We start from the raw sequence: 15,314 nt of genomic DNA on the forward strand, positions 1-15,314 counted from the left end.
CAGTGCAGTTTTGGTCTCTGTGAAGAAGGCATGCAAGTGTAAATGATTTAAATGAACTGGGATAAAGTTATGACAACAGATTGTCTGGGAGGTTTAAGATATTAAAGGATAGAGGTGTTAGGTTTGTGCATTTGTAATCAAACATTACGGTGGATTTAAGGTATGTAGATTGGATCTAACATTTGCAGTTCTTTACATAAGTTGCGTGTAAAGTTTCTAAGGGAGACAAAAAGGCTCTTACAGCTTGCAAAGGTTTCATAAGTAAACAAGGTATGGTCAGCAAATGTTATTTGACATAAAAGTGGGAGCAACAGGAAAATACAAAAACTTTTCATATTGTAGAAAAGATCAAAGTAATACCAAAGGCAATGGAATTGTAGATTAAGGCAAAGAATATTTAGAAAGATGTTGAGATCTTAATGCTTTTGGCTGTGTGAGAAAGACTAGCTGAAAACAGCTCTGGGCCAGGGGAGAAGATGTGCTTTAAACCAGCCATCCAATGAAGCCAGAAAAGTCTCAAGGCTGTTTAAAAAGAGGTAGTTTTGTTTTGAATTTCCACAATAGTGTGGAAGTGATGAGTGCAAGGTCATGTGGTACATCTCATTAAAGTAACAGTAGTTTTGCTTAGGAGGTAATATTACTGGATTTTTATAATTAAACATCTTTAAAGGGGTTTATTACTTGGATGGTGTTTACTTTTGGTCAAACCAAGAGAGACTTTTTTGGGGAATGTTTTGTAAGATTAATTTTAACTGTAACAAATCTTGTATGCTTAAGCCTTTTCTTCTTGTTAATAAACCTTTGACTTTTCAGATCCCAGTAAAAAGTCTCACAACACCAGGTTAAAGCTCAACAGATTTATCTGGAATCACAAGCTTTCCTTCCTCAAGTGAGTTTAAAATCCCAAAAGTATTACAGGACTTAGCACTGCTGAGACCAGTATTTTTTCTCTTGCTTTCAGAATACAAACAAAAGATGGTCCAGTAAGCCAAGTTCCTCTATGGGTTTTGGTTTGCTCAGCATTTAACATCTGTTATGGTGATAACACATTAGATGCTGTACTGAGCAACTTATGCTGCAAATGCAATTTCTATTATCGCATTCCTCCCCCTCAGAATTCAATCTTCTCCCTACTCACCACCATCCCCTCAACCTTACCGATTACTTCAGCCTCTTTGTCTTATACTGTGTGTGTCATGTTCATTTCTAATCATACAACTGGCTTAACAATCCATCATGTGGAGATGGCAGCATTAGACTGGGGTAAGCACAGTGAGAAGTCTCGTAACACCAGGTTAAAGTCCAACAGTTTATTTGGTAGCAAACGCCACTAGCTTTTAAGGTTCTGCCCCAATAAGGGATTTTAACCTGGTGTTGTGAGACTTCTTACTGTGCTTAACAATCCATCACTAGAGTTGGTCAGACCACATCAAGAATTATCAGACTTTACTCAGCTCTGCCAAAACCAAAAGAGCATTGGGATGTCCTGAGGTTGTGAAAGCAATATAAAAATATTTCTATCTGCACACCGCCTTCTTTTTTTTTATTTTTCCTTAAAGTTACAAAACCAATACTCAAAACGGACCAGGCAAACCCAAGTCCATGCCTTGCTTGCTCCACAAACCCATTTCAAATTCTAATTGAATCCAATTCATGGCCCCACAAGAGAGACAAACAAGATAAGGTATTGCACTGTACACTGCTCCTTTGCAAACGTCGTGTAGACTTTCAGTGGCATTCAGCTTGACTGTACCAACATTTATCTTGGCCACTGTATTGTAAGATTGTACTCTCTTCCAGCTTGCCTATGGGGAGATGAAAGCCATCACCATAAACTCCATCCCCTCGTCACGGTTTCCTGTTCGACTCCATCAGATAAACTACTTAACACTCTCACAGACCTCAGTCACCACCAGATTCGATTATTCCAATTCCTTCCAAATCTGGTCCCAGAGACTGAGGGATCTTCTCGACCCCTCTGCGAACTCTGAGTCGAACTCTATTGACCCGCATATCGACATTAACCATCCCCGGGCGCCCCATTTCCTTTCGGTACCTTCAGCTGCCTTGCCGTCAGACGTGGTGCTCAGAGGCGCCGCTTCTTTCCGGGTAGCATGATCCAAAATTACTCCGGATCGCCTCACTACTCCACCGCTACTCTTTATGGCCATTTTGCTGCACTGTGAAGAGCGAATAAAGCGGCGAACAAACCGATATCTTGTGGTCACAGTCCAGCACGCCCGCCCTTTCACCTTTCACACGACAACGCGCTTGTGCAAAGCGACAACCCTCTGCTCAATAGACGTGTCAAGAGCTCTGGCGCTGCTGTGGCCCGGAGGTGTAACTTCATGATCTACGTTTCCCCCACACCCCCGCTTCACCCTGCATTTCGGTGTGGACTTCCTTCCAACAACCAGCAATCGTACTGAGGCTGTGACTTTTAAAATTCACCTGATTTTATAACAATAAATTATATTTTAATGATGTATTTATGTGGCTTATTTATTGGTATATTTCATGTCACAAAAGACAAATAAGAAATTTGTGATAACCCAAAGCTTTTGCAAACCAGATCATTCTTCAATGGATCTATCCACTGGAAAGTGTCCCAGACCTACATGATAACCCCCACCCTGATGAGCGCTCTCCATGAAGATCAAACCAAAGCATACAAAACTCAAATGATGAACCACATGATACTCGAATAGTGTAGGTTAGATGGGCTTTAGATTGGTTTCATAGGTCAGCGCAACATCAAGGGCCAAAGAGCTCGATCTGCACTGTAATGTTCTATGTTCTACAACTGAATGCCCTCTTTCTACCTTGATAATACATGTTTGTTGTTTAATTATGCACAATGTCTTTACAAATCCTCTTTAGTATTCAATACAGCCTTTATTAAAATTAAATTTAATTTTAAAGTAACAATTGTAAGGATTTGCATCACTGTTAAATGTTAAGAGTAATGTGCTTTGATATCAGTGGTGCTAATATCAGTGGTTTCCTTTGTTTACTTACTTAAAAGGTAATTATGTTCAAAGGTGGAGTAAAACTTTTTTTTGGGTATTGATTGTGGTCAGTGGTAGTACTCTCTCATCTTTGAGTAAAAAAGATGAGTGTTCAAGTCCAGAGACTTCAGTATATAATGTAGGCTGAGACTCCAAGACAGTTCTGTATTGCTGGAAGTGTAATTTATTTTGGACAAGATGTTAAACTGGGGCCCCATCCTGTCAGGTGAACATGAAACCATCCCATATCACTAAGGGTAGAGGAGTTCTCCACAATCATGGCCAATATTTATCCCTCATTCATCATCAACAATAGAACAGATAATCTGGTCAGAAGTGTCCATCTCATCACCTCTCCTCACTATGCTTCGTATCCATTTGACCATATAACATAGTCACTGTCTTGTTTGTGATTGCCTTAATGTACAAAATATATTCAAAATCATTCCATTTAGAAGACTTTTTTGAATGACATATAACCACAAGCTGTCTGCACTGCATTGTAAAGACACATTTAACATTCTGACACCCCACCTGGAGAGTCATTTTAACTGCTGCGATAGAGATTAAATTTCAACACAAGGATGTTTAACTTCAATACATCAATTTGGAAACTTACTTATAGAATATATTTTAAAATGTTATCTCTTGATGCAATCATCTTGAACCCTCAGGCAGTGGTAGCAATTCTGAGGAAGTTGTGAGCTCATGAAGCTGAACCACAGGTGTTAGCTATTCATAATTCTTTGCTATGTTCTTTATCACTTGAATAAATTTTGTAGTAATTTTAGTCTATAAAGTATGTGAACTTGCGGCATTCGAGATTTTAAAAATTGATTTGCATTTATACAACCCCTTTTTACATCTCGTTATCCCAAAACGCTTTGAAACCAATGAATTACTTCTGAAGTGCAGTTGCTATTGGTTAGTTCACAACATCGACAGCCAAATTATGTGCAACAATGTTCCAAAGAAGCCATGAAATTAATTCCATATAATTTATTTTTGTGCTACTCGTTGGGTTGTGACTGTTATCCAGGAAAGCATCATCCTGTTCCTCCAAATGCTACAGGACAAACTAAACAGGGTTACGATTTAATGTTTCATCTGAAAAACTAACACCTTGATACTACAGCTCTACCCATGCAGTCCTTTGAACTGTCAGCCTAAATTATGTGCTCGAGTCCTGAAGTAAGGTTTGAACAGATACATTTTTGAACTCAGAGTTGAGGACATTACTACTAAACTAAGGTTGACACAAACAAATCCAGAAATCTAGGACATACATGAAATGAAATCAGTTTTTTTCTGGTGTGAAATGGACAAATACCTGTATTTTATATGACTTTACATGGACAGGGTGTATGCAATTTTAAAGATGGTTTTAGCTTCCTGTAATTTTAATATCGTTCTTTGTTTTGGTATCAGGTATATGGCCAATACAGACAATTGTCAAGCCACTTTACAGTAACTTTTACAGTAACTTCATTGCAGTGTTAATGTAAGCCTTACTTGTGTCTAAAAAATAAACTTTATTATTTTATTTTTATGGTTTCAATGAGAAGCAGCTCAGTTAACTTATTAGTTAATATTGGCAGGTTGATGGCACAGTGTTTAGCAGTGCTGACTTGCAGCTTCAGGGACCTGGGTTCAATTACAGCCTTGGGGAGTTTGCATGTTCTGTCTGTGACTCTGTGGGTTTGCTTCAGGTGCTCTGGTTTCCTCCCATAGTCCAAAGATGTGCAGGTAAGGTGGATTGGCCAAGCAAAATTGCCCTGAGTGTCCCAAGATGAGTAGAAGATTAGGATGAATGTGCAGGGTTACAGGGATAGGGGATGGGGGAATGGGTGGGCCTAAGTAAGATGCTCTGTCAGAGAGTCAGTGCAGGCTCAATGGGCGGATTGGCCTCCTCCTTCTGCACTTCCAACAGCCCACAGGATGCAGAGGAGCAGTTATCAGACACTAAAAAGCTGTGAGAAAAAGCAGGGTAGTTGTGATGGGTGACTTTAACTGCCCCCATATTGACTGGGAATTCGTTACAACCAGGGGATCAGATGGATGTTAAATGTGTCCAGGAGGGCTTTTTGATACAGTATGTTGACAATCCAACCAGAAGGGGGCCATACTAGACTTGGCATTGGGGAATGCGCCAGGTCAGGTGAGCAATGTTTCAGTGGGGGAGCATTTTGGGTTTCGTGATCACAATTCCATAAGATTTCAGGTCATCGCGGATAAGGAAAGAGTGGCCCTTGGGTGAGAGTGCTAATTTGGATGAGAGTCAATTACATATCAATTAGACAGGAATTGGGAACTATGGAGCTCAAGGTCCAAATCTAGATCTCACACCACAAGACACTTGCACCGACGTTATTCACACTCAAGATCTCATTCCCATTGGCATAGAAGGCAATCCTGTAGCAGATCCTACACATCTGAGTACCAATCACGCAGAAGGAGCCGTAGTCATTCCCCAATGTCCAGTTGAAGGTGCCATGCAGGAAGTGGCTATTTGAGAGCAAATCTACGACTAGAGTGTGGGAGGTTTTTAAAGGCCAGTTGATTGAAGTGCAGGATAGATATATCCCTGCAAAAATGAAGGAAAGAAATGGCAGGATTCAGGAACCATGGATGACAAGAGAAATTATAAGCATAGTCAAAAGGAAAAAGAAAACATACGATAGGTCGAGGCATTTAAAAACTGATGAACATAAGAACATAAGAAATAGGAGCAGGAGTAGGCCATCTGGCCCTTCGAGCCTGCCCCGCCATTCAATAAGATCATGGCTGATCTGTCGCTGCTCAGTTACACATTCCCGCCCTCTCCCCATAACCCTTAATCCCCTCTCCTATCAAAAACCCATCAACCCTCTTCTTAAAAATATTTAGCGAGGTAGTCTCCACCATTTCAACAGGCAGAGAATTCCAGAGATTCATCACCCTTTGAGTGAAGAAGTTCTTCCTCAGCTCAATTCTAAACCGCCCTCCCTTTATCTTGAGGCTGTGCCCCCTAGTCCTACTGTCCTTTCTGAGCGGGAAGAGTCTCTCCACCTCTATCCTATCCATCCCATTCATCATCTTATACGTCTCAATGAGATCTCCCCTCATTCTTCTAAACTCTAACGAGTACAAGCCTAGTTTATTCAGCCTCTCCTCATAGCTCAACCCCCTCAACTCCGGCATCAGCCTAGTAAACCTCCTCTGCACTCCCTCCAAGGCCAAAATATCCTTGCGTAAGTACGGCGCCCAAAACTGCACACAGTACTCCAGCTGCGGCCTCACCAATGCCCTATACAGCCACAGCAAGACCTCCCTACTTTTATATTCAATCCCCCTCGCTATGAAGGCCAGCATCCCATTCGCCTTCCTGACCACCTGCTGCACCTGCAGACTGGGTTTTTGCGACTCATGCACAAGGACCCCGAGGTCCCTCTGCACCGTCGCCTGCTGCAGTTTTTCTCCACGTAAGTAATAATCCTTCCTACCATTATTCCTACCAAAGTGGACCACCTCGCACTTGCCAACATTAAATTCCATTTGCCAGTTCCTGGCCCATTCGTCCAGCCTATCTAGATCCTTCTGCAGACTCTCCACACCCTCCGCGCAATTTGCCTTTCCAACAATCTTGGTGTCATCAGCAAATTTCGACACCATACACTCGGTTCCCTCCTCCAGATCATCTATACAAATGGTAAATAGCTGAGGCCCCAGCACCGACCCCTGAGGCACTCCACTAGTCACCAACCGCCAATCCGAATAGCACCCATTGACCCCCACTCTCTGCCTCCTATTTGACAACCAATCCTCTATCCAGGCTAACACCCTACCCCCAACTCCATGCCCCCTGACCTTCTGCAATAACCTCTTGTGAGGTACCTTGTCAAACGCCTTCTGAAAATCAAGAAAGACCACATCCACCGGCTCTCCTCTATCCACCGCCCTAGACACATCCTCATAGAACTCAAGTAAATTTGTCAGACACGACTTCCCCTTAACGAAACCGTGCTGCGTCTGCTCTATCAAGCAATTTCCCTCAAGATGCCTCGCTATTTCCTCCTTGATGACGGATTCTAACATTTTACCTACAACAGACGTTAAACTAACCGGCCTATAATTCCCTGCCTTTTGCCTGCCACCCTTCTTAAACAACGGTGTAACATTAGCCGTTTTCCAATCTTCCAGCACTTCCCCGGAATCCAGCGACGTCTGGAAAATAACCAACAAGGCATCCACTATCACCTCCGCCATTTCTTTCAGAACCCTCGGATGCATTCAGTGAAAGCAGGAAGGAACTTAAAAGTGGAATTAGGAGGGCTAAAAGGGACCATGAAATGCCTTTTGCAAACAGGATCAAGGATAATCCCAAGACTTTTTATGCAAATGTTAGGAACAAGAGGGTAGCAAGAGAAAGAGTAGGCCCACTGAAGGGCAATAGAGGGAACGTGTGTGTGGAATCACAGGAAGTGGGTGAAATCTTCTTTAATAAGTACTCTGTGCTGGTATTCACCAAGGAGGAGGACATGACAGATATTAAGGTCAGGGATAGGTGTGCAAACATTCTATAGAATGTCAATATATTAAGGAAGAAGTGTTGAGTATCCTAAATTGCATTAAGGTAGACAGGTTCCCAGGGCCAGATGGGAGCTATCCCAGGATACTGTGGGTGGCAATGGAAGAAATAGCTGGGGCTTTAACATATGTCTTCACATTCTCTTTGACCACAAGTGAGGTTCCAGAGAACTGGAGAATAGCCAATGTTGTTCCCTTGGTTTAAGAAAGGAAGTAGGGATAATCCATCAAATTATAAGCTGGTGAACCTGACATCAGTGGAGGGGAAGTTTTTGGAGAAGATACTGAGGGACAGGATGTATGCACATTTGGAGGAAAATAGATTAGTTGGTGACAAGCAGCACGGCTTTGTATGGGGAAGGTCATGACTCAAGAACTTGATTGAGTTTTTTGAAGAGGTGACGAAGAAAATTGATGAGGGAAGGGCTGTGGAGATAGTTTATATGGACTTTAGTAAGGTGTTTGACAAGGTCCCACATGGCAGATTGATACAAAAACCAAATTCACATGGGATTCAAGGTGGGCTGGCTAGGTAGATCCAGACTGGCTTGATCATACAGAGACTAGTGGTGGAGGGATGTTTTTCAGAATGGAGATCTGTAGCTAGTGGTGTTCTGCAGGAATCAGTCCTAGAATCTCTGTTGTTTGTCTATATAAAAATGATGTGGAGGAAAATGTGGATGGTCTGATTTGTAAGTTTGTGGATGACACAAAGATTGGCAAAGTTGTTGATACAAAGTTGTCAGACGGTACAACAGGATATAGATAGATTGGAAACTCAGGCACAGAAATGGTGGATGGAGTTTAATCTGGACTAATGTGAGCTGATGCATTTTCGAGGATCAAATTTAGGTAAGAATTGTACTGTAAATGGCAGAACATATCGAGGAATCTGGGTGTGCAGGTCCACAGTTCCCTAAAAGTGGCAACACAGGTGGCTAAGGTGATTAAGAAGGCATATGGCATTAAGTACAGGAGTTGGGAAATCATGTTGCAGCTATATAAAACTTTGGTTAGGTTGCATTTGGAGTATTGCATGCAATTCTGGTCATCATACTGCAGAAGGACATTAAAGCTTTGGAGTGAGTGCAAAGAAAGTTCACCAGGACGTTGCCTGGTCTCAAGGGTGTTGGCTATGAGGAGAGGTTGAATAAACCAGGATTGTTTTCACAGGAAAGACAGAGGCTGAGGGGAAACTTAATAGAGGTCTACAAAATTATGATAAGCATAGATAGGGTGGTTAGTTAGAGGCTTATTCCCAGGATGGAAGAGCCAGTTACAAGGGGGCACAGGTTCAAGGTGAGCTGAGGAGGTTTTTCACGCAGAGAGTGGTGGGTACCTGGAATATGCTGCCAGAGGAAGTGGTGAAAGCAGACACATTAGCAACATTTAAAAGGCATCTGGATGGGTAAATGAATAAGAAGGGAATACAGGGATGCGGACCAAGTAAGGACAGAAGATTTTCTTATAGTTTAGTTAAGGCATCATGACCAGCAAGGGTTTGGAGGGGCCAAAGGGCCTGTTCCTGTCCTGTACTTTTCTTTGTTCTTTGTTCCTTATAGGGATTCTCTGATTCTGCTGCTTTTACTCAGAAACAGATCATTCTGTGCTTCAAACTCTACAATTTCATTCCCTTCACCATTGCCACATTTTGGCTGCAGTGTGTTCCATCTACACATTGCAAGCAGCAACACACCAAGGTTTCTTTGTCAGTATCTCTCAAACCCACAATCTGTATTATTTATAAGAATCAGGGAAGTAGTACATTGGAACACCACCATCTCCAAGGCCATCTCTAAGTTCATACCATCCTTACTTGGAAATATATTGCCTTGTTTCTTCATTGTTCCTGGGTCAAAATCCTGAAACTTCATATGTAACAACACCCCATATGTGCCTTCACCACATTCATGCTGTCTTGCCAGCAATGCCCATATCCCATGAAAGAGTAAATCTATACCAGTTTGTTTGACTCTAAAGCTAACCATGTGTGAACCCATTCCTATCCTCAGTGAATATCAATATTTTCTAGCAAGAGTCACTTGACTTGACCAAGACACTGAGGTTAATTGAATTAGTCCATTTGTTTTGTTTTATTCTTTCATAGAATGTGAGCATCAATGGCTAGGCTAAATTTTTATTACCCTGCCCTAATTGCCCTTGAGAGGGTGGTGTTGAGCTGTCTTCTTGAACCATGGCAGTCCATGTGATGTAAGTACACCTACAGTCCTTTTTGGAAGGGAGCTCAGGATTTTAACCTAGCAATAGTGAATGAACAGGGTTATAGTTCCATATCAGGAGGATGTGTGGCTTGGGAGGGGAATTTGCAGTTGGTGGTGTACCTATGCATTTGCTTCTCTTGTCCTTCCGGGTGATAGAAGGCCTTGGTGAGTTGCTGTTGTGCATCTTGTAGATAGTATATCCTATTGCCACTGTACATTAATGATAGAGGGATGAATTTTGAAAATGGAGGATGAGGGGCCCTGGATTGTGTTGCGTCTCTTGTGTATTGTTGGAACTGCACTCATCCAGGCAAGTGGAGAGTATTCCATCACATTCCTGACTTCTGCGTTGTAGGTGGTGGGCAGGTTTTGGGGTGTTAGGAAGTGAGTTACTCGCCACAGACCTACTCTTGTAGCCACAGTATTTATGTGGCTAGTCTAGTTTAGTTTCCGGCTAATGGTAACCCCGAGCATGTTGATAGTGGGGGATTCAGCAATGGTAATGCCATTGATTGTCAAGGGGTGATGTTGGAGATAATCATCACCTGGTCCTAATATTTAATATTATCAAAAGTAGGCTTACATTAACACTGCAATGAAGTTACTGTGAAAATCCCCTAGTTGCCACACTCCAGCACCTGTTTGGGTACACTAAGGGAGAATTTAGCATGGACAATACACCTAACCAGCATGTCTTTCGGAATGTGGGAGGAAATTGGAGCACCCGGAGAAACCCACGACACAGGGACAATGTGCAAACTCCACACACCCAAACCTGGATATTGTCAATGTCTTGCTGCATTCAGACATGAACTGCTTCTGTGTTTAAGGAGTGGCAACTGCGGCTGTACACTATACAAGGGTGAGTATATGTCCTCCTGACCTTTTGAAAGGAAGGTCCTGTAAGAGGGCACTTATGAAAAATTGAACTGAGAACTTGTGGCCGCTGTGCTTTTACATACGAAGTCAACAAAAAGAAAAAGTCACAAGCCGGGGGGAATGGGGGAAGAATGCAACCATGTGCAGCTGCCAGGCACATCTCCCTTTGCAGAATGTGATATGGAGATGCCAGTGTTGGAGTGCGGTGGGCCAGATGAGAGGTCACACCACATCAGGTTACAGTCCAACAGGTTTATTTGAAATCACAAGCTTTTTGGAGCGCTGCTCCTTCGTCGGATGAAGTGGAGAGAGGCACGGCAGAGTGACAATAGCCTGATACTCACAGGCGTGTTTAACTGATAAGTACAGGTGGCTGATTAACCAGTCTTTTGCAAACTGTGCCTGCGTTCAGAGCAGGTGGTGGTAGAGGGACTACATTTCCCAGGTGCCGCGCGCAGGCAGGGGCGGCAGGACGCGGGCTGGGGGAAGCGGAAGGTGGTGAGTGGGCCGGCCGGCCGGCTGATGACGGGAGCTCTCGCGCCCGTGTATCCGGGCTCGGCGCGCGACGTTCTTCCTTTGGCGCCGGCGGCTGTTGAAGCGCAGCTTCCATGTGCGCAGCGGCCGCTCGCTGAGAGGGCCGAGTGAGCGGCAAGGCAGGAGCGGCCCGGCGAGCACAACACCCGCTTACATAATTTAAAAAAAATATATGTAATTAGAGGAAAAGAGAGGAGAGGGCGACTTTGAAAAAAAAATACGTCGATTTTCTTCCAGAGCGCGGCAGAGAAACTTCCAATGGATCCGGCTAAGATTATCGAGGCCCTGAGGGGGACCATGGACCCTGCGCTCAGGGAGGCGGCTGAGCGACAGCTCAACGAGGTAACCGCGGCCCACTTCCCGGCTCCTTGCAGGTGTCGCTCTGCGTCGAGTTGTGAAATGTTAGGGCTGGCGGCCAGGCCTCGGCCCCGGCGCCAGTGCCGCGTCCGCTCGGTGGCCGCCTGCTGCCGGCAGACATGTTAGAGTGATTCGCCTTTCTCATGCCTAAAATCACACGTAACGGTCCGCGATGTTCTTTGGGCCAATTTAGTGACCTCTAGCCCGCGGGTTATTGCCTTCCCTTTGCCCATCAAGGTAAACTGAACCACTAGTTAGGGCGTCTGTTGAGTTAGAATTTACGCCAGGCTCGCCATGTCGAGCTTTGCTGGTTCATGCATCAAGTGGATTGCGAACTTTTATTATGTGTATATAGAGGGAATGCGGCTACAGCATTGGTCCTCGCAATCCTCATCTCCCTAATTTGTTACGCAAATAAAATTGTGGCTGAAACATTGAAGTACAGAGTTCTTTTGTCAAAGTTCAGAGCCAGCTGTTTTTTGAACAGGGTTTCAACCTCATCTGTATCTTCACCTTTTGCCCCACCCCCGTTTATTTATTTTGCTTGTAAGTCTCCAGCGAAATGTGGCTTCCCCCCGCCCCCCGACACTGCATGTTTGTTAGGGGATTGTCGAGCTTACTTTCACTGAGAATGAGTAAAGAATGGAACTTGCACTAATCTCTGTAACATTTACAAGTGCTCTCGTTCTCAACTGAATGTTGCAGATTTTATGACGGGGATGGAGGACATAAAGGGAAGTCTTATAGTTGATGCGCAGACTTGAGTTGATAAAGCAACCATTAGTTTGGCACAAAACATTTCTTGTATGCGTTGCTATAGCATTTGAGCAATCTGGATTTAAATATTAAATCAATCTCCTTGGTAACCTATCTAGTGGACCAATGTAGTGTCCTATCTGCCTGTTAATACTTTCTATGTAATGAAGAGCATCGATCTGATATCTATTATAAATACACAGTTCTAATAAATTGTTGTCAAGAAAGTTTGAGCATTTTAAGAAAATATGTTTGTTTTCCCTTTTTGCTACTTTTATCCCATCCTTTCTTGAAGATGATTTATCCTTTTATTAGGTTTTGGCTCATAGATGCCATTTGGTTTTTGTTCAAGCAACTATTAGTCATGAATGCTGATAGATACTCCCATGGTACAATAATCTGTCACCTGTAGCCGACAGGTGACTGATCTTCAAATGGGGACCAGCTATCGGATGTGAGAAACTTAACTGGTATTAATTTAATCTTTGGCAGTGATTGCTAGATTACTGAACCATAGTATAACAGCAGTTCGGGTAGGACTCCCAGATTTTATTCTCTCCATAGCTTCTCTTTGTCCTCCAGTCTCTCACTTGATTCATCTTGGATCTTGATTCAAGTTTTGCATCTAGTTTGTGCAGAATTCAGTTGTTTTTAATCTGTAATATTAAAGGATATGATGTTGCAATTTTAAATGAAGTGTTCAAGGAATCTGTTGGGGAGTGCACTTGATGTAAGTTTTGATTCGCAAGAATGATCCCTGGAATGAAGAGCTTGTCGTATGAGGAACAGTTGAGGACTCTGGGTCTGTACTTGTTGGCGTTTAGAAGGATGAGGGGAGATTTTATTGAAACTTACAGAATACTGCAAGGTCTGGATAGAGTGGACGTGGAGAAGATGCTTCTACTAGGAAGACACAACCTCAGACTAAAGGGGTGATCCTTTAAAACAGATGAGGAATTTCTTCAGCCAGTGAGTGGTGAACCTGTGGAACCCTTTGTCGCGAAATGCTGCGGAGGCCAGATCATTGTGTTTAAGACGGAGATAGATAGGTTCTTGATAGGGGGAATGAGGGGTTATGGGAAAAGGGTAGCCGAGAAAAATATCAGCTGTGATTGAACGGCAGAGCAGACTCGCTGGGTGGAGTGGCCTAATTCTGCGCTTATGGCCTTATGGTTATGGCCTTATGGTTATGGCCTTATGGTTCACTCAACAAGGAAACATTGAGCCCTGGTTTCAGAATCTACATGCATTTCAAATCTGTTTGGATACTTTGGAGCAATTATGATTTCAGGCCAAACTTGAAATAACCTGTCTTTCAGGTTTGTCACAAACAGCCGAATGTCTTTTACTGAACAATTCTAACCTGATTCCTGTCGTCACCACTTTTCAGAAAATATTTTCATATTATATGACTAGCTGACAGCTACTTGAACGAGTAAAATCAAAATGTAATGTGTGCATGCATTGCATAAAATATAAATTTGTGCATCAATCACTTAAATGATCCTTACGTCAAAATGTCTATTAGTAGAAACATTGGCACAATGAAATAGGCATGATGTAACAAAAAGCTTTTGTGTCTTTACTGTAAGAAAAGCAATCATATATACAATTCACAAACTTTCCCATCTCTTGCTTAGTATGTTTAACTTAGTCAACACATTATTCTCATGATTGCAGAGTGGCTTTAACTATCCTGTAGAAACTCTTAATTTTCATCTATGACAGTAATTTTAACTTTAAAGTAAACATTTAATATTTTGGCCAATTGCATTCATGATTACTGTATCTATACAGGACTGAGGTGGAGCTGACTACTCCAGAACACAGATGTAGTGCAGTTGTACCTTGGGTTGAAAAGACAAATCCTTCTCACCTAGTGGGTTAGTGCTGTATTCTAAGAAAATTGACAGTTGTGTCGTACAGGATCTTTGGACTTCTTGTTAAATGCATTTTCATATGTTCTTAAGGATTGACTGTACCAATTTCTTCATAAAGAACATGTTTAGTATGAATATTGATTTAAATCGCTTCACACTCCAGATGTGTCTTCATTTACAAACATGCAAAAATTCCAACATGACTTTCAGGTTTTCCATGTATTTCATTACTCCAAAATCCACATGTCCATGGCTATTTGCCCTCCGTCTCTCTCTAATGTTCATGTGTCAGTTTCAAAAAGGGTCTGTATCTGAAATCTTAACTTGCACGGGTCCTGGCTGTTATGTGATTCTAACACTTCCTGTTTTGTTTCATTTCCAAACTGTATCATAATTTGCTTTTCACTTGGACTATTTTGGCCCTGTGTTTGTGCTAATAGAGATGACAGTTGTGATGACAACTGATGACCATGTTCCTGATTGATGTCCAGTATAACCTGACTGAATAGTTTGGATTTCACGAGAATGTTGTCCAATGTTGAAGACATTGCTAATGCTCACACACATAACCAATGGCCACTTGATGGTGCACGAGATCTCTGTTTAACCATCCACCAGCAAAGTTAGTACCTTTTTAGGAAAAATTGGAAATGTAGCAATGAATGTTTTGAAAATTGTGTTTCTAACTTTTTGTACAGGATAATACTACTACTGCATTGTGAGAAATCAGGGATTTGAATAGGAAGATTGTGTTGCACGCTGTTCTTTCAGTCCTAGTTAGGTTCATATTGAGAAACTGATGGAATGAAAGTATCTTCTTGGCTGTTGAAGTTCTGCATGAAATGAGTTTGAGCAATATCAGGCTAGTCCTTGGAAAGGAATTTGCAGCATAAAGCAACATTCAGCAGTAAATTGCCTCAATCGTACTAGCTAACATAACTGGAATTTTGAGAGAATCATAGAATCCTACAGTGCAGAAGGAGGCCATTTGGCCCATCAAGTCTGCACCAACAACAATCCCATGCATTTACCCTAGCTGAGCCTCCTGACAACAAGGGGCAATTTAGCTTGGCCAAGCCACCTAATCCGCACATCTTTGGACTGTGGGAGGA

At 42.5% G+C, this 15,314-nt stretch overlaps 2 protein-coding genes across 4 annotated transcripts in view; one reads left to right on the top strand and one right to left on the bottom strand.

Moving 5' to 3' along the window:
* The window catches only part of tmem41b (transmembrane protein 41B), a 50,264-nt gene extending 48,009 nt beyond the window's left edge, over window positions 1–2,255 (bottom strand). Inside the window, exon 1 of the mRNA XM_080190211.1 lies at window positions 2,057–2,255. Coding sequence (XP_080046337.1) covers window positions 2,057–2,171 — 115 coding nt within the window. The 5' untranslated portion in view covers window positions 2,172–2,255. The remainder of the gene's footprint in view (window positions 1–2,056) is intronic.
* Window positions 2,256–11,230: 8,975 nt separating this feature from the next.
* ipo7 (importin 7) overlaps window positions 11,231–15,314 on the top strand; it is a 76,136-nt gene continuing 72,052 nt past the window's right edge. Inside the window, exons 1-2 of one of the 3 annotated variants that reach the window (XM_080190214.1) lie at window positions 11,232–11,551; window positions 14,643–14,824. Coding sequence is in view for 2 of the 3 variants with exons in the window: in XM_080190213.1 (XP_080046339.1) it covers window positions 11,468–11,551 (84 nt within the window). In the remaining variant the exon portion in view is untranslated. Of the gene's footprint in view, window positions 11,552–14,642; window positions 14,825–15,314 lie in introns of all 3 variants that reach the window. The other 2 variants (XM_080190213.1, XM_080190212.1) reach the window with 2 other exon arrangements.

The sequence above is a fragment of the Carcharhinus amblyrhynchos genome, chromosome 6, assembly GCF_965287045.1.
Source record: "Carcharhinus amblyrhynchos chromosome 6, sCarAmb.v2.hapA, whole genome shotgun sequence".
NCBI classification, from domain to species: Eukaryota; Metazoa; Chordata; class Chondrichthyes; order Carcharhiniformes; family Carcharhinidae; genus Carcharhinus; species Carcharhinus amblyrhynchos.